We start from the raw sequence: 19,410 nt of genomic DNA, 5'->3' as shown, positions 1-19,410 counted from the left end.
AATTACACTATACCACCAGCGCTAAAAGGGGCAAAGCAAACACAAGCTTCCCCAAGCAAGAGTCCTATGAAGCCAGCCACTGCATCTTTTGAAGCTGCCGCTAACGCAACATCATTAGACAGCTGAACGTCCTCGGAGGAGAACACTACCTGCTGGTTGTGTTACGTCAGCTAACAAGTCAAGTCAAGTCAAAGTTTATTTATACAGCGCAGGTGTCGTCACAAAGCAGCTTTACAGAAAAATCCAGGTCTGAGCCCCCATGAGCGTCGCCAGTGGTGACAGTGGCAAGGAAAAACTCCCTAAGAGCAAGAGGAAGGAACCTTGAGAGGAACCAAGACTCAAAAGGGGAACCCATCCTCCTCTGGACCACACCGGATAGCAAACAGTGTTAGAATAAAATATTATAATACAAAACAGGGGAAAACAGGTGGAGCAACGGTTAATTAGATAGTTTGAGTTTATGCAGCAGCAGCAGGAGGGTCAGTTCATGAGGGTGAGGTTTGCACAGCGTTGTACAGCGTGAAGCTCCATGGTGGTCAAAACGGTCCAGAAGGCTGAAATGGTCCAGAAGGCTGGCGAGCAGTGGCACCCGATCAAGGCAGAAGAAGCAACAGCATCAGACCCACAAGATTGGCAGCTGTTCAACTCGGCAAAGTAAAGGAAACACAGAGAGTCACAGTATTTACAGGATTACAGTATTTAAACAGTATTTAACAGACGCCTGCGTTGGCTGGCTCGTACTGGGTGATGGCGGGAGAGGGAGGGCCATCCCAGCGAGTGCCGTCTTGGACTCCAAGCCACGGATGGATCAAACTTGTGATCTGATGACAGGGATGATACGATTGCACCACTGTGGAGCCCAGCACCATTGTTTTTAAGTGTGTGGCAGCTAATCAGCTAATGAAGAAGCCCTTCCTGAGCTGGAGTGGGTATGTTAGAATAGGAAAACAAGAAACATGCAGGGTCAGGCTATCGAACTCTCTAATCAGTTTGAGGTCACATTGCCTGACCCCATCTTCAGGCTTCCTGTTTTGCCTGCTCTAACTTGTAAAAAAACCCACAATCACCTGTGATTAGCGCCTCCACATCTCAGTCATGGTGGAAATGACTAATCCCCACCAAGCCACCTCAGAGGTGCAGAGATCCTAAATGAAATCCCCCTGCCTGGATAGGACCAGTGCTGAGTCATGGGGACCCAACTTGTGTCCCAGCTTTTTTAACGGCCTTTTTTTGTTTTGTTTTTTTTGAGGAAAGTTACAAGATTTGTCTCCAACAAGCTCATTTCCGTCGTACCTGGAATTGCATCAGTTCCAGACGGTCAAAACTAAAATGAAATTTTAGTTTTAACAAAACTTGTATGATTAACTCTGAATTACAAACATCAGTCCAACTTATTCCAGAGGTATTCAGTAGTTCTCCATCGCTTTAGGGAATACAGGTCCTCTAGATGAAGCCTGTGCGGCCGTTCCAGAGAGTCCTGTTCTTAAGGCAGTGCTTTTCTATGGAGAGTAAAGAAGCTGTTTGTGTGCAGCAGAATTGGTTCACCTTAAAGTAGCTGTATTCATTAATTGGAAGGGGTGTCTGGACACTATTGCACATGTCACATGTATCATTTGGCCCATGATAGAGGCAGATATGAGGTCCTGCAGACTTAGAGGTATCTGCGAAAATCTCATCAGTAAAACACTGTTTTCTTGTTTCCTCAACAAGCTTTGCACAGGCGCTCGACCAAAACAGAAAGTTTGGGGCAATGGACAAAAAAGTCAGCACACTGTTGGTTCCAGTATCTAATTGATTTGATTCTTCTATTATAATTACACTGAATTTTCTTTGCACAGTACCATGAAAATCTTCTTTTTGCATATCCCTGCTTAGAAAGCTGGGGTCAGAGCGCAGCTTCAGCCATGATATGGCGCTCCTGGAGCAAACAGGGTAAAATGCCTTGTTCAAGGGCCCAACGGTGGCGACGTAGCAGATTCGGGTATTGAACCCACAACCCTGTGATGAATAGTGCGGGGCTCAAACACTTAGCCACCACTGCCCAGGGTGACATTTTGAGCAAACCTGCTCTTTATCAGACTAAAAATCATAGGTCTGTGTATATTTATCCCCACAGACCCCCGAAAATCACTTGTCACGACAATATTCAACACAAAAGACTCAAAAATAATAATAATAATTTATTTAACCGATATGTAATGTATTATATTGTCACAAACTGATATTTCAGATTTAAGGAAGACTGGCTATATGAGAAAGACTAATGTCATTTATCACTCGTTAGAATAAAAATGAGAGCTAATTAACAGGAATAACAAAATCACTAAGAGGTTTGAAAGCTTTTTCCTCCACTTAGAAATATTTATATAATCTGTTTGTTAGTTTAAGAAATGTGACAGTTGAAATATGACAATTATTGTTACCCTGATAAACAGTACGCTTCTCTGACCATATCATGGATATCATCAATACTTAAAAACACTGACAACTTCATGTTTCGTTTCAAAGACAGCTGAAATATTCCTGTTTAAACAGATATAATTTTTGATTATTTTGTGTTTTTTTTCAACACATTTTTTATTTATTTATTTTTTAATATGGCACTGCTACTGCATTGTGCCTTTATGTCAAAATATTATAATGCATATTGTGTATTGTAAAAATGTAAGACATGAGACGTTATCAGTCAGTATCAGTTATAAGGATTTTAGCTCCTTAAAATTGATATCATTGATATCAGTCATGAAACATTCATATTGATCAGGCCGCTGTATCTTACGTTGCCTTGTTTCTGTGTAGGAGAGCCAGTCAAACCAGTGCCCGTTCCTCGGACCATGCCAGCGGTGGACCCCTCCCTCGTCAACACCAACCAAGAAGGTACAGTAGGCCCTCAAAACAGTGATGCTCTGCCTCTACTCAAATCCACCTATTCTCACCCAAACCCTACACCTGCCAAACCCCAGTAAACCAGCAGAACTCCACTCGTCCCATATTTCCAGCCTGACTCATCCCTGCTTGCGGCTAGGAAAGGCACGGAGAGAAAGACTGGCACAAATTGTGGACTGCTTGTAAAGCACTTATGGAAAACAGAGCCACCGCTTTGGGTTTCTGTGGCGGGTAGTGAAGGGGGGGATTTTTCGACTGTGACCACAGACAAACCCCAAATAATCATGGTCTCTGCTTGATGAAAAGAAAATTACTGCACTATCAGCCATGGTGTCACAGCAGTACATGTTTAATAAGAGAAAAATCCTCAGCTAGCGCTGGCACTTAAGCTTCTAATTAAACAATTTAGCTCCTGGGCTGGGTTAAATGATATTTAATAGCTACGCTTTAATGCATTAACGGTCTTACGTTCTTGGTTCGCTCGCAAATATTAGCTCGAGAGCGTGCAGCCAAACTTAAAGAGGCTAGTTTATTATTTTAGACTGATGTTCAGCTTCAGTTTGCGGGTAATAATGGGCTGCTCATATACAGGCAGTGTCATTCCGAGAGGCAGAAATATGTTATGGTTTGATATTAAGACCGAGGGAAAAGGGGTGAGGGAGACATAAGCCTGACTTTTCCAGAAAAGCTTTAAAGGATGCTTTGAAAGCTCATGCAGTGGTGGTGGTCCCTGTCCAGGTCGTTACTCTGGCTTCTGTTTCTGGCCTCAGCGCAAACCTGTCAGTCATGGCTTGGGTCTGAAAGCCAGTGTAGTTTGTGTTGTGCCATGCATGGCTATAATGTTTCCCCGTGCCCACCAGCATCTGCCTCAGCTCCCGGTAAGTGTTGGAAAACTAGCTCAGCCTCAGCACAGCCTATAATTTTAGAGTGCTAGTGGTGAAGGGGCGTTTTGTGCGGCGAGCCTCAAGTAAATCCCCAGGCCGTGTGGGCAAAGCACATGGACTCATGTTAGTAATATGGTTCGTCTCAGAGGCCACTGGACAGACGTTCACGAAACGTCTGCTCCTGCATCGTTAATGCATCGTTAAGTTTTGATAAGACACGATAAACATGTGTTTGAACCGTCTTTTAAAAAGCCATTTACAAGCCAGGAACCACATTTTACAGACAAAAATGTCCACAAGAAATAGTTTTGTGGATTAGGTCATCGTTTTATTAGCCTTCTCATCTCTTAAAAGTATTAGTGGGTGAGATTGGCACATTTTGATAACAGCTGACAAATTACTTGAAATGTTTGGCACAGTCAAACAACCAGTGGAGGTTTGCTTACATTTTAGCTTGCATTATGCATAGATTTCCACTGTTAGCCAAGAAAACTGGTGGATTGGCAGCTCATTAGCCTGTATCTCTCTGGCTGCATCCACCAGATTCACTGTGTAAAGTACACCGATCAGGCATAACATTCTGACCACCTCCTTGTTTCTACGCTCATTGTCCATTTTATCAGCTCCACTTACTATATAGGTGCACTTTGTAGTTCTACAGTTACAGACTGTAGTCCATCTGTTTCTCTGATACTTTGTTAGCCCCCTTTTACCCTGTTCTTCAGTGGTCAGGACCCTCATAGACCCTCACAGAGCAGGTACTATTTGGGTGGTGGATCATTCTCAGCACTGCAGTAACACTGACGTGGTGGTGGAGTTTATAAACACTGTGTCCACTCACTGTCCACTCTATTAGACGCTCCTACCTTGTCAGTCCACCTTGTAGATGTAAAGTCAGAGACGATAGCTCATCTGCTGCTGCACAGTTTGTGTTGGTCATCCTCTAGTCCTTCATCAGTGGTCACAGGACGCTGTTGGCTGGATATTTTTGGTTGATGGACAATTCTCAGTCCAGCAGTGACACTGAGGTGTTTAAAAACTCCAGCAGCACTGCTGTATCTGATCCACTCATACCAGCACAACACACACTAACACACCACCACCACGTCAGTGTTACTGCAGTGCTGAGAATGATCCACCACCCAAATAGTACCTGCTCTGTGAGGGTCTATGAGGGTCCTGACCACTGAAGAACAGGGTAAAAGGGGGCTAACAAAGTATCAGAGAAACAGATGGACTACAGTCTGTAACTGTAGAACTACAAAGTGCACCTATATAGTAAGTGGAGCTGATAAAATGGACAATGAGCATAGAAACAAGGAGGTGGTCAGAATGTTTTGCCTGATCGGTGTATATATGTTATTCCAGCATTCCAAAATCAGTGCAATTGAATGAGTATCTTCAGATGCATTTTGCATATCAGCAAAGCCTTCATATCCCGTTATTTGTTGCTTTGTCTCTGTCTGTCGTAGGTGACGTGCGGCTCACGCCAGAAGACTTCACTCGGGCTCAGAAGTACTGTAAATACGCCGGCAGTGCGCTGCAGTATGAAGACGTCTCCACCGCTGTTCTGAACCTCCAAAAGGCCCTGAAGCTCCTAACCACCGGCAAAGAATGAAAGCATTGTCCTGCCTCTTTATCGCGGATCTGGCCCATATGAACTGCACAGAGGCTGTCTCCCCAGCCTGAACCCTAAAGAGAAGCTCTACTGGACTCCCCCTTATCACTCAATACAACATCTGTTTCTCTTTCTGATTCCAGTAACTGCTCATTAACAGACAGTGATTCTAAGCTGTCAGGAGCATGTGACCTCCCCCTTTAATTAAATCCAATTCTTACCAATATTCATAATTAATACGTTCTCTGAAATATTATTGTTTCTAACCACAAAGTCTGAATTAAACTGGCTGGACTGGAACGGGCCAATATGTCCCCTTGACAGAGAACATTGGCATCCTCAGTTTGGCCAAGTATCTTGAGATATACTATCCAATACGCAGAACAGATGTGTTTTTTTTACTGTTCCATGCACTACTGTCTCTTTTCTGGTGGAAGGATTTCACAATTAGTTGAATTAGTTTGTTAAGAGCGAGTGTTTCTCTGACGTTAGTTCATTAAGTTGAATTGCAATCGACAATAAATCTTATAGCTCTGTTAACTTTTGACTGGCATGTCTGTTTGTTGACGAATCGTTCTCACAAGAGATGACGCTAATGCAAGAGCAATTACCGGAACATTGGACGGAGTATTCATTTAATTGGCTTAACAAAGTGTTTAGTGCATTATATATTCCTTAGAAGACTCCTGTGAAGGGGGGGTACAGATCCGCACAGAACGCAGAGTGACAGTGTTTTTACGAATGGTTGAACGCATTTGAATAGCTTTGTCAAGCTGCTTTCCGCTCTCACAGCTTCACGCGTACTTAACTAATGTGCCGAGTTTGTGTAGCCTAACTAAATTAGAGTGACCTTCAATTATTCTCCATTCACCTGCCATCTGCATTTAAAGCGTTCCGACTGCAATAGCTATACGTCGTTGGCATCATTGCTTATTAAAATGTGCTGAAACTCCAAAAAAAAGCACTTGAAACAGCCGTAATATGGAATCTTTTCTTGCAAGCAAAATTTCATCAAAGAATGATGATTGCATTTGTCTGGGCAGGGAAAGAACAGCACACAGCAGCTGTGACAAGCTGGTGACATACACCAATCAGGCATAACATGATGACCACCTCCTTGTTTCTACGCTCATTGTCCATTTTATCAGCTCCACTTACTATATAGGTGCACTTTGTAGTTCTACAGTTACAGACTGTAGTCCATCTGTTTCTCTGATACTTTGTTAGCCCCCTTTTACCCTGTTCTTTAGTGGTCAGGATCCCCATGGACCCTCACAGAGCAGGTACTGTTTGGGTGGTGGGTCATTCTCAGCACTGCAGTAACACTGACGTGGTGGTGGTGTGTTAGTGTGTGTTGTGCTGGTCTGAGTGGATCAGACACAGCAGTGCTGTGGACTGAGAATAGTCCACCAACCAAAAATATCCAGCCAACAGCGTCCTGTGGGCAGCGTCCTGTGACCGCTGATGAAGGACTAGAGGATGAGCTATCGTCTCTGACTTTACATCTACGAGGTGGACTGACAAGGTAGGAGTGTCTAATAGAGTGGACAGTGAGTGGACACAGTGTTTAAAAACTCCAGCAGCACTGCTGTGCCTGATCCACTTGTACCAGTGCAACACACACACTCACACACCACCACCATGTCAGTGTTACTGCAGTGCTGAGAATGACCCACCACCCAAATAGTACTTACTCTGTGAGGGTCCATGGGGGTCCTGACCACAGATGGACTACAGTCTGTAACTGTAGAACTACAAAGTGCACCTATATAGTAAGTGGAGCTGATAAAATGGACAGTGAGCGCAGAAACAAGGGGGTGGTCATCATGTTATGCCTGATTGGTGTATAATCCTGGCATTGCGTATCCTGCACTCAAGGCAGCCTGGCCTGCGTGAAGATCATTGGCCTGATCATTACTGCATGCAGCCAGGAAGCAATCACTTGCTGTAGATAGTTCCGGTTGTTTTCTGTGCACTTTTGCGTCGTTGAACCGGTGCTTCTGTGGCCATTGTTTTTCCTCCATCGCCTGCTTGTAGCCTGAAGTATAATAGAAAAGGGCACGGGGGCTTATCTGGGCGCTGGATGAGCTATCGCTGCAAGCATCTGCATTTGCCTGAATCCTTTCCTTCCTCATTGTTGATGGCTGCAGAGGAGATGCAAATGAAAATCACATGGGATTTTCCGCACATTCCGGCCTGCGCCCCAGCATGCCGTGGACTCCGGTGAGGTCAAGATAATACGTTTCTAATGCAGCACCTCCTCTCCAGATGGCATTGATATCTGGTGATTACGTCCTCTGTACTCTTGGTCTTCACAGTCTTCGCCTGAAGGAGGCCAATTTTCCGCGCATTTCCGCACTCGTACTTTGGTGTCAACATCAGATCTGTTGCTTTTTGTTTGTTTTTCTAGGGAAAAACAGGTTAATAGTCATTTTAATATACCTGAAGAAGGGGTGGTTATGTGTTAAAGCCTGGCATGCGCTCAGAAACGTAGTGTGTGATTTAAAAGACTGAATAAGTCTTTCCATTCACTTCCTTTTTTGTAGCAGTGCCTCCCACTGAGCTGATCACACTTACATCACAAGCACACCTCTATTATCCGAAGACACGTAACCAAAGTTCCTCCTTTACAAGCATGAGTGTTTACAGTACAGTGAAGGTAATGGCCCTTATTATACCTTACTGTATCACTTCTGCACTCATGAAAATAAAGATACCTAAACAGTTCTTGCTTTGGTCGTATGGTTCGTTTAATTGGTGGAGATCAGGGGTACCTGAACTTTTTTCTCTTTGGGCAAAATGCAGTGTTTATGGTGGGCAGAAGGTCAAAGAAGACAAAACATATACGTATGTATACAAATAAAGGAGGTAGGTTTTGAGGTTTACAGTTTTTAATATAACATTATATTTTGCAACTAACGTACTTAAAAACAAAGTTTTAAAGGAACACAATGATTAATTTTAGAATATTTACAATGACTAAGTTAATAAATGTATTAAGAAATCTTTTTTCTCTCATTGGGTGAGGGAGTGGTGTTGGGATAACTTTCTGGAGGGCTGAATTAAACACCTTTACGTTATGTGGAGGTTCTTTAAATTTTTAAAAAGGTTCTTTACATTTGCATCTCATTTCGATGGTTATCATCCACTGGAAAGCTTTTAGGGAAATCAAATATGTTTGTTCAACAGTATCATTTTAAGGAACCCCATTGGGAGTGCGGCTGTCTGAACAAGATGGTGGGCTTGTTTATATGATGAAGCCAAAGAGTTTATAATTGAGAGATTCTATTACAGACAGTTGGATCTTATCAAGAACTTTTTGGTAAGGAAATAAAGACGTCACCTCCAGATTGTAGGGCATTGTGTCTGAGCTGAGCATTTAACTGAATATCGCTGCTTTCAGAAGAAAACCTTGTATCTCCAAAATGGTAACTTTACAGGAGAAGGAAAAAACATACTTTACTTTCAATGTAAGTCAATGGAACCAGAATTTTTTCCAAGTCATTTTGGGTCTTTATTTTGGTCTATTCATCAAGAAATTTACAAACAATGTAAAGGACAACAGGCGTTTTCAAATCATGTCAAACCTAAATTGAATTCAGTCCTGCAGTACCAGTGTTAAAGGAGAATTTCACTGATATTTCAAAATATCTGCACAATTGTTGAGATGTAAATAAAGCAATTCGGATTGTTTGAATGTGAAATGGTCCAACTCGGACTTCTTTACAGTGGTGGTGATAGGAACCAGGGGTCGGGAAGTCTACAGCACAAATATAGCCTTTTTATTTACTCTCCAGAACTACCAGTGAATGTGTCTTTTGGGTTTGTGATTCTGATAATATTAAAATAGTGATAAATCTGAGAAAAAAAAGTTTTCTTTGGGGACTATTTTGCCTTACATCATCCTAAATGTGTCTCTCCACCATGAATGGATTTTAAAAATACATTTTGGTTTCAAACTTTTCCCTTAAAACTATCCTGAAACAGTGTCTCAGGCATCAGGGAGTGTATTCGTAATTAATAAGTGTAATATATTTTGGTGAGGTTGCATTAAAGGCATTAAACTCTTCTTCAGACGTCTGGTTCCTATCACCACCACTGTGAACGATTCTGACTCGGAAAGTTTTCCACAGCAGCATTTCAAAACAAACCAATCCGAATGAATCTGATGACATGTTAACTGTTAAACTGTGTAGAGATTTTGTAAAAATGGTGGGATTTCCTGAAGGTAAGTGTTGTGAAACATGAACTAATAACTTAATCTTCATTTCCCCTAAAAATATAACCAAGAGACGAAGTGTGTGAGCTGAACCAAAGCCTAAAACGCGTCTGTAAGCCATGTGAATTGGATGAGGCGCATGTATTCAGTTATCCGATCCTGTTATAACTTACTGAAGCTATCTGACCAGCAGATCTCTCCTGACACTGAAACAGAAGCCCAGCTGGCCAAGGCCTCATTGAATGTTCTTGCTCTCCTGTCCGTTCCCAAGGTTATATGAAAGTGGCCTATAAAGCAGAGAGAGAGAGAGAGAGAGAGAGAGAGAGAGAGACATAAGGGTCATTCTATGGAAACATCCTTTTTTGTGTCCCTAGGCTTTACAGATATATTACACTTGAAAAACATGTTAGGGTTTTAATTTATTTAGGTTTTAAAATAAAACAAGTTATTTTAACAATTCCACCTTCATGAGCCTCAATTCAGCAATACTGGTTTATAGATCAATCATATAGAATTCCAAGCACCACAGAAGAGCTCGTCCCCACAGTCATGTGAGTCATATTTTGAGGTAAAAAAAATGTTTTTCTGCAATTTTAAATCTATACATGACTATGAAATATATGATTTAAATGACATAAAGAAAACAAATAAATATTATAAAATATATAATGAAAGTCCCCAGGAGTCGTGTCACTGGTGTTACTGCGTAACACAAAAATCTCTTATTTTGAAATAAAAGTCACACTGATGACATCACTCGACTCCCTTTTACCTGTTTTCTGAGGATCTATGAAGAAAAGCACATGGTGAGTCCACTGTGTCTCTCAGTTATCAGAGATTTTCTCATTCAGCTCATGATTTCATATGAAGCTTTTAGCTGAAGTCACTGGTGTGACCGACTTTATTTTTAGGTGACTGTGAAATCGATAAAATACAAATGGATTAAATTACATATTTTGGTGGATATTCCATGATTGATAACGTGGTTTGATGCTCTGTAGCAGCCGTTTTGTAAAATCCATCTTTCGTTAAAAAATGTCACTGGTGTTACTGCGTAGCAAAAAAATCGCTTATTTTGAAATCAAAATCACACTGATGACATCACGACCTCCTTTTACCTGTTTTCTGAGGATCTATGAAGAAAAGTTCATGGTGAGTCCACTGTGTCTTTCAGTTATCAGAGATTTTCTCATTCAGCTCATGATTTCATTTGAAGCGTTTAGCTGAAGTCACTGGAGTGACCGACTTTATTCTGAGGTAATTGTGAAAAAATAGAATACAAATGGATTAAATTCCATATTTTAGTGGATATTCCATGATTGACAACATGTGGTTTGATACTCTGTAGCAGTTATTCTGTAAAATGCATTTTTCATTAAAAATGTCTCTGGTGTTCCTTTATTATGAGGATCAGTAACACCAGTGACTCCTATGGAGAGAGAGAAAAGTGGACATTTCTGTAGAATGACCCCTAAACACACTCATATACACAGTATATACACACAGTATATATACCTACAACAGGGCTTCACACTGACAGGACTAGCATAAGGAAGAAAAGTCAGCTTACAAGTGACAACTCGTCGTCAGAACGTGTGAGTTTAGGCTTTGTTCGTTTCTTTTCTCCAGCTCATCCGCGTGTAAGACCTCATTTTGGTCCTTCTTCTCTGAACCCGAGGGGCTTCTCTTAAAGGGTGGGGCGCTGTAGAGAACGGCCTCCAGCTGTGCCACTCGACGCCGCTGCCGTGTCTGAGGTAAACTCTCCTCGCTGCCGTCCCGGCATCTGCAGCAAGCGGAGGACAGGTCATTCAGACGAGCCTCGGCGACCAGAGTCGACCTGAAAAGGGGTTTTCTCGCTCGTGTGTGGTAACATGTTCGTCTTTGTCCGGCGTGGCGCGTAAAAACCTGACGGGAACCTTGTAAAACAGAAGTTTTCTGAAGTTGAAAACTGCGCCCTGGACGTCAGAGGAAGAAATAATGATCCTCCGAAGAGTCGAGCCTCAATGAAATAATGTAAGTGCACACTTTCCTACACGAATAGTGCCTGTGAGCTTCAGGTTTACGTGACATTTTGTAGTTTTTGTCGTCTTTCGTCCTTTTTCTCGACTCAGTTTGCTACCAGAGCCAAACTGAATGTATCTTAATGGGGGAAACTGTAACTCCTCCGGCTCTCAGTGAAGCTCATTCGCTTTTCATAGAGAAAAAAGAGGTGAGAAGCTGGAAAAAATGGCTAGAAATGGCCAAATGAAGGAAGATAAAGATCTACAAAGGCTGTGTTTTACATAACCATGATAGCAGCACTGCTGTGGAGAAGAGCGAAGACACCTACATTGATAAACGTCTGAAGAGCTGCTGGTGACAGTCATTTATTTCAGATTTAAAATGATGATACATCAAATATTGTCCCAGTGTGAAAAGAGAGAACGGCCACTTTGGGAAAATGGATCCATAAAGAGATTTCCCTGGTATCAGTTCCATTAAGGGGAATATAGGCTATAAATATCAGGGTCTTGTTGGTTCCTCTCCCTTAATATGGAAGTCGGCCTCACAGGCTCCCTCAGCAAACCCTGTCCTAGGTTTGCGTACTTGGAGAGCTTTGTGTTTTTCAGGCCCTGTTTTCTGACATCTTAGACGTGTGAATGTCAGGACTCAGGGTTTCCAAGTCTTTCTTACCATCTGATGAATCAAGTTCTTTATCCAGCTCGCCTGGAGCGTTGAGCGCTGGCCCCATTCATGGGCATTTGCATATTCCGAGGGGAACATTCGGAACAATGTTCACGTTTTATGTGTTTCGTATAATGCTGCAAATCGCATGAATCTTTAAAAGGAGGCGAACAAATGGCTGCTTTCTGATTTGTTAGTAGAAGACGCCCAACTGCTTTTGTAATTACTTGCTGCTTTTTGGGGAATTGAATAGGTTACGCAGTGTTGTGGAGCTTTTTTCCCTCTTCAACATGCTCTGTGTAATCATCTCTGAGAAGATCTGATTCTTCACTCTGAAGGAATCGGTGATAACTTTGAAAGAGTTTTTCTTTTGGGGATGCATTGCGTGGATTTGATGAAACGCACTTGTAACTTAAATAAAATATGACTGCAAGGCATCGCTATTGTGCTGCTGGCTTTTCACCCCCTCATTCCACCATGGTGCACTGTGGGATTGGAATACACATCTCTTTTATCTCGTCTGATTGTTCGTCAGTCTGAGCTGTCGTGCTGAAACAGGATCTGGGGACCCCACACATGATCTTGTGACTTCTCACACTTCTAGTGGGTCTGCAACAAAAGGTTTCGGGCCTGAGTGTTATTGACCGCAGTGCTGCGTGTGCTGCTGCTGTAAACGCTTTTTCATTAGCCTGGCTTCCACAATGAAAAGATTCTTTCCATTCGTTCATTAGGAGGACATTGGTTGTGTAAAGCGGTGGCCAGTGGAGCCGTTCAAGCGCATACAGTGATGGGCTTGAATAGAGGGATCTCAGGTCTGAAGGGGTTGGGTTGCCCCAGTGGAGCTTTGATATTCTGTGAATTTTAGATGCCGGACTTTCCAGGAAGCAGATTTCTCTGGTTTGTGTTTGAGGTGATTAATACAGGGTGATTCGAAGGATTCATCCAGTTTCAAAATGATTTATTTCACTTGTGAATCATTACAGAACAATGCAGTGAACTGTAAATGGTTTACAGTTGATGATGCTGCTGCTGCATAAACTCAGACTATCTAATTAACCATCGCTCCACCTGTTTTTCCCCGTTTTATATTCTAATATTTTATACCAACGCCAGAGGAGGATGGGTTCCCCTTTTGAGTCTTGGTTCCTCTCAGTGTTCCTTCCTCTTGCTCTTAGGAAATTTTTCCTTGCCACTGTCTCCATTGGCGACACTCATGGGGGCTCAGACCCGGATTTTTCTGTAAAGCTGTTTTGTGACGACACCTGTTATAAAAAGTGCTATATAAATAAACTTTGACTTGACTTTAAATGAGCATAAAGTTTATTATGTAATTGTACAAGGTCTCAGTATGAACCTCCTCCAGCTGTACAGACAACATCAACACCATAGTCAAACTCATCCCATACTGGTTTGAGTGTGTCGGGTGTCGCTGCACTCACGGCTCTTTCAGTGCGATTTCGGAGATCATCCAGTGTTGTGGAACCAACGACGAACGCTCTGAGCTGTTGGAGCTTCACTGCCCACGAAAATCACACTGCACAGTTCTGACGGATTCACTCTTATTGAAGTGGAGAACGCAGAACGCTTTCTGCTCAGGGGTCTCATCTCCTCTCAGACTGAAGGGAGCCATCTTCCACTGACAGTCAGAAACTCTATGATTGAAACCCTCTTTCAATTGAATTGTGATTGGTTCCTAGACGCCTCACGGTTGTAAAAATATGGCGCTTTGAAATCGGATGAATCTTTTTGAATCACCCAGTATGTCTCAGGCTTAGCTTGTGATCCAACTGGATCAAGTGTGTTTTCTGTTAGAGATTCTGTTGATCCCGATATTGGGTATTAGATTGGTGCCTTCATATTTTTCTCTGCTGTTGAACAAGCCAGTATAACCTATTTTATTTTTTTTAAATGGCATCTGCATCAGTATGTCTCATTAATATCAAGAGACCACAGAACATTCTATGTTTGTGTGGCCTTTTTAATTGCTTTGACCTCATGTTTCACAAATCAATACGTTTTTCATAGCGTTAGACAGCCGAGCTCAGGCTTTGGGTGAGTCTTCTTGGTTTTCTCAGTTACTGTTTTCAACAACAAAAAAAAAAGAAGTGCAGTAAGAAGTGATGATGTAGCAAGCTTGGCTCTTATGGAACAGAGGCCTCCTTCATGTGTGTGAGGGAGAGCAGAGCCTGCTGGCAGATGTACATCACAATCCATTACACTGCGGCACGGCTGCGCGACCGTATGATTAACTAATGGTAACTCAGCTCGGCGGAGAAGACTGAGCTCCCACTGCCCCGAAAGCATATGGTTTGGAAAAGAGACCTTTGTGTATGAGGGTAGTTATTCTCTCCATTTGAAGAAAACCAAAGGTCTGCGCCATTTACAGTGTGTGAATGGAAATACATTTGACAGTTTGTTTGCAGCATGGGAAACTTTTACTCCTCTGTCCTGCTTTTTGATTTAGAGCTCTAGATATGAGCACTGAATAAAGGTTTGTGTTAGTGGGCGTAGAAGGTAAATACGTATATGGTTTTTTTGGTCTTTGAATGCATATCATTTCCTGGAAGCTATAGAATTTCCTGGAAGGCATCTGTATGTTGAGTGTAGCTTTTTGAGCTTAATTTATTATTTCATATTATTTCACATCTTTCAGTGTGAAGCTTTTTAACTGGCATTTTATAGTAAAATAAGCTAAAGTGATGAAACTGGAGACGTTTATAATTGAAGAGGTTTTTTTCCCTGGACAGAATTTTCAAATAGTCATTAAAAAACATAAAATTTGTTGAAAAGTAAATCAGAATTTTTGATGATTAACTTAGCTTCACTTATGCATGTCACAATTTTTACATCAAAGCACCTGATTTGCAATAATTTAAGCTGATCACTCAAAGTTAAGAGCATTTTAAAGTTACCACCTTTTTGGAGACACAAGATTTTGTCATGACAGCAACAGCATGTTTATGTGTATATGTGTAAAATTTCATGATCTTCTCAGTTGTATAAATTCTCATATTTGAGAACCATAAGATGTCTGAACTCTATGCTCCACCACAAGGCAGTGTAGAACCTTCAGGTCACGCTTTTGTCCGAGTTTCTCATCTGTTTAGCCCTGAGAAGGAAGCAAAGAGAAAGCCTGTCCCGAGTGGCACCCTAGGCCAGGGGTCGCAACCCAAATGTTAAGAGGTTTTCTCGCATCTCCAGCAGGAAACAAAAATAAAACTGTTTCTTGTAAAATGTCTCTCAACTTTTTTTTCTTTACGAGGCTGAAGCCGCTTCTCATTCATCAGCTTCTTGTTTGAATTTTCCCGTTCCACCTTAAATGGTGCCCGAGGCACCCGAATGTAACTGCTGCACCATTTAAGGTGGAACGGGAAAATTGGAATGAGAAACTGACTTCAGCCTCGTGACTTTTTAGTGTTTGTCAGTTTCTCACTGCAGATTAAACATATCAGGAAACCAGCTGGAGTGATTATAAATGCAAATAAGTCTATTAAATAGTCTCAAAATTATCGATGTTCATCTTAAATCTCTCTCTTTGTCGTTTCGTTAGCTATTAGCTAGGCGAGACTGTAGTCTGTGTTGCTATGGTGACCAGCAGTCTGCGCTGATCTTCAGAGTTAAAGGGTGAATCAGCAGTTCTACATTAACTCCAGAGTTTAAGACCATTTACTGTTAAACTGTGTTGAACGATCAGCAGAGCTTTATTTTACTGTAAAGGAGGATTATTTTATTTTTACCTACAAATCTGATTCAGCTGTGGAGCCACAACAGGGCAGTAAAAGAGCCGTGTGTCATCCTGGGCCCTACAGTCCTCCTCCACGTCTGCATTTTGGTGACTTAAAGGGCAAGAAACCCCAGCAGCGCTAGGTTTAAGTCGCCACGCTGCTCGCTTATTTCCAGTACCGCAGTCTGATCTCGCGCATGCGCAGACTGAAAGAAATCAGAGTAAGAGTTCACATGCACTGAGAAATCAGATTACTGAGCTAAAATCCAGCCTCTTTCCCAGATTCCTTAATCAGATTTCTAGATCAGAGTTTGCTGTTTACATGACCATTTGAATAATCGGAAAACTGCATAAATCTGATTATGATCGGATTATTCAGTGCATTTAGACGCACTCACTGTTTTGTAGCTAAAAACTAGAAAGGTGAAATAAGTTCCGATGTGATTCGGCCAGGAATGTTAGCTGACTTGACAGCATTTGTCTGTTTATCTGAAAGGCTTTAGATTGTCTGCCTTTCTCGGGATCAGTTTCAAGCCATGTCACGTACTCTGGATTCGTGGTCTGGGTTTAACATAGTTCGGTAATGTCACGACTCTGAGAGGCGCTTTGCGCGGACGCTGCGTGTCGTCCTCCTGACTCGTTTGCCGTGCGGTAGTCCAGTGTGGAACTTTTTGTGGCTAATATCAAATTTGACTGACCTTTCCTGGTCGTCTTTTTTTGCTGCTGTTTCATGCTGTGCTGTGTAAAAATAGAGCAGCTCCCCTTTACGTGTGTTGTGCTGTCCACGTTGCCGTTAAACTCCTTTATTCTGGAAGTCATTATGGCTGACAGGAGAGAGTGATTTATCATTATGTAACAGGACTGCTTGCACGGCTGCGGCCTTTTCTGAGCAGAAAAAGTTGTTTCCATGCCACTAATGCATAATTTAAACCTTCGAAACGCTCCCAAATCGTAGACGGGAGTATGAATGAAGATATTGTACTCCGCAGTGTAACTGCGCACGAGTGTGTGTGTGTATGTGTGTGTGTGTGTGTGTGTGTGTGTGTGTGTGTGTTAGTGAGAGGAAGCTTCTTGCCATGCATGAAGAGCTTTTAGCCAACGTTCTGCTCTGCACCCACAGCCTAGGAACATTACTTGCTGAACGACTTTGTACTGTGTTAATTGTTTTCTTACGATGTAAATCCAATCTTATTTTATTATTTATTGACACCCACAACCCAAATCTGACCGCAGTGGAACTTTGGCTCAATTGGAATATAACAGTTATGCCCTGCTTACACTAGGGCCCAGTCCCATTTCTTCTTTTTACCCCTACCCCTTGTTTTCAAGTGTCACTCTAACCCCTTAGTGGTTGAAATCTTGCCCTACAAAATGAGACCCTCAAGTAAAAAGAGCATCACTTCATTAACAGCTACTAGTGTTGCTCTGTAGGCGACCCTGCCAGTCTGCAGTGACAGCAGAGGAGGGTAAAGTTCAGCTCCTCACTGCTGGGCTTTAGTTACATTTAGGGCATAATATGACTTCAAAGAGGGGGGCAATTATTTATTATCGCCCACCCCTAATTCTTCAGTGATATGAAGCTGAAGTCAGATATTCACCAGATTCTTGTTCACATTTTCCCGTTCCACCTTAAATGGTGGAGCAGTTACATTCTGGCGCTTCAGGCGTCGGAACTGCTGGACTATTTAAGGTGGAACGGGAAAGTTAGCTAGCTAGCTACCGAGACATTAGTATAGTAATGTAAAGTAAAGTAGCAATTTTTTTTATGCTTGTTATGAAGAAAACGACCATAATACACTGAAACGACACTAAACCAAGATAATACAGTGATTATCGTAAATTTTTATCGGAGAAAATACTTACATTTGTGTGTTTCTTTGGTCTCTTGAACAAGAATCGGGACACCCTACCCCTAGACGTGAACGAGGGCTAAGGGCTAAGTGGTAGGGGTGAGGGGTGAAATGGGTTTGGGCCTAGGACTGAAAAAGAAGCAGAGCAGTGAATTAAATGGGATTATGTATTAATGCATGTTTTTTCTTTGTTATTATTGTATGGCAGGGTTTCATACATCAGTGGTCGATGGTGGAGATGGAAGTTCCGGAACGTTCTCCCAGTCGTCCTGCTTCTGATATGCATCGCAAAGTCAGGTAAAGGAGCACGGCAGCCATCTTGCGGAGTTTGATGACTCTTGGATACGTATTGCATACATTTCAATGGCCTCAAGCTTTATGAATAAGAATATTTGAATACTTGAAGTTGTTCACTTGTTTTGCACTTGATTTGCTTATTTTCATTGCTCTCATTTCATTAATTCCCTTCAAACTCCCATTTCATCTCTCATGCTTCCATGTTTCGTTGCTTTGTGCCTTATTTATGTGTATAAATGTGCGCTGTCTGTAATCTGTCTGTAAGTTGTATTAACCAGAGATGGCACCAGTCTGATACCAGGTATCGGTATCAGGCTGATAGCAACAGAAAATGCTGGGTTGGAAATCGGAGGGAAAGAAGGAATCTGATCCAATACTGTAACAAATCTAGCCTGAATAGCACACACTCACTTTGTGTTTGAGTAGTTTGAGCCATTGCCTACTTTTAGATCTTAAAGGAAGTATTTCAATGAGAAATAGCTTATTTTAAAGCTTAGTAGGTTTTAAGGCAAAATTATTGGATCAGAATTGGGTGAATATCAAGCTTTTGATATCGGTATTGGAAAAGAAGAAGTGGTATCGTGCCATCTCTTGTATTAACATGGTGTTTTGTCCTTTCTTTGCATGTTGGGTGGATAATTGCAACAGAGTTTTGTCTATTTTTCTGTGTTTATGCCTAACATTTTCTGAAATTCCAGAATCTTATATCCTTAACTGATGTCCCTTGAAGCGAGTGTCAAAGATAAAGCATTTTATTGAGACAAAGCAAGCCTTTTCTCTCTGTAATTCTCTGGCTATGAGTTCAGGGGAAAGTATCTTTCGCAGCCTTGTTTAATCAGGCAGCAGAAAGTACCGAGCCAAAGTCCACTTTTCATTTATTTCATTTCACAGCAAAACAGCCATTAAGTCCAAGTTATTCATTTTCCATCATCAGGAAAAAAGCAGAAAAACAAATATTTAATAGAAACAACCAAAAATAATATTGAATTTTCAGTGTCCACCTTTTGCCTTTATCACAGCTTCCATTCTTGGTTTCAGTTTTTCAAAAAATCTGCAGAGATATTTTTCTACACCTCAAAAAAGTATACAAAGTTCAGTCATAGAAGTTGTTCGCATTTTCTGCTTCTCACAATCAAGTAATACCAAACAGGTTCAGTGATGTCATGGTCTGGACTCTGGGGTGGTCAGTCTATTGTTCTGAGAACACCAGCAGCTTCTTTGTTTGATTTGCAAGTCTTTTTTTGTCTATTTCGTTTTCTCAATATTGG

At 41.8% G+C, this 19,410-nt stretch overlaps 2 protein-coding genes across 8 annotated transcripts in view; both read left to right on the top strand.

The window, feature by feature from the left end:
* vta1 (vesicle (multivesicular body) trafficking 1) overlaps window positions 1-5,928 on the top strand; it is a 69,191-nt gene extending 63,263 nt beyond the window's left edge. Inside the window, exons 7-8 of the mRNA XM_036581227.1 lie at window positions 2,800-2,877; window positions 5,243-5,928. Coding sequence (XP_036437120.1) covers window positions 2,800-2,877; window positions 5,243-5,388 — 224 coding nt within the window. The 3' untranslated portion in view covers window positions 5,389-5,928. The remainder of the gene's footprint in view (window positions 1-2,799; window positions 2,878-5,242) is intronic.
* Window positions 5,929-11,212: 5,284 nt separating this feature from the next.
* adgrg6 (adhesion G protein-coupled receptor G6) overlaps window positions 11,213-19,410 on the top strand; it is a 118,221-nt gene continuing 110,023 nt past the window's right edge. For 3 of the 7 annotated variants that reach the window (XM_036581226.1, XM_036581225.1, XM_036581224.1), the window contains exons 1-2: window positions 11,218-11,620; window positions 18,054-18,142. In XM_036581226.1, the coding sequence (XP_036437119.1) occupies window positions 11,619-11,620; window positions 18,054-18,142 (91 nt within the window). In that variant the 5' untranslated portion in view covers window positions 11,218-11,618. Of the gene's footprint in view, window positions 11,621-18,053; window positions 18,143-19,410 lie in introns of all 7 variants that reach the window. The other 4 variants (XM_036581220.1, XM_036581221.1, XM_036581222.1 and 1 more) reach the window with 4 other exon arrangements.

Source organism: Colossoma macropomum, unplaced genomic scaffold, assembly GCF_904425465.1.
Source record: "Colossoma macropomum unplaced genomic scaffold, Colossoma_macropomum, whole genome shotgun sequence".
NCBI classification, from domain to species: Eukaryota; Metazoa; Chordata; class Actinopteri; order Characiformes; family Serrasalmidae; genus Colossoma; species Colossoma macropomum.
This window is presented reverse-complemented; position numbering and strand designations above follow the sequence as displayed.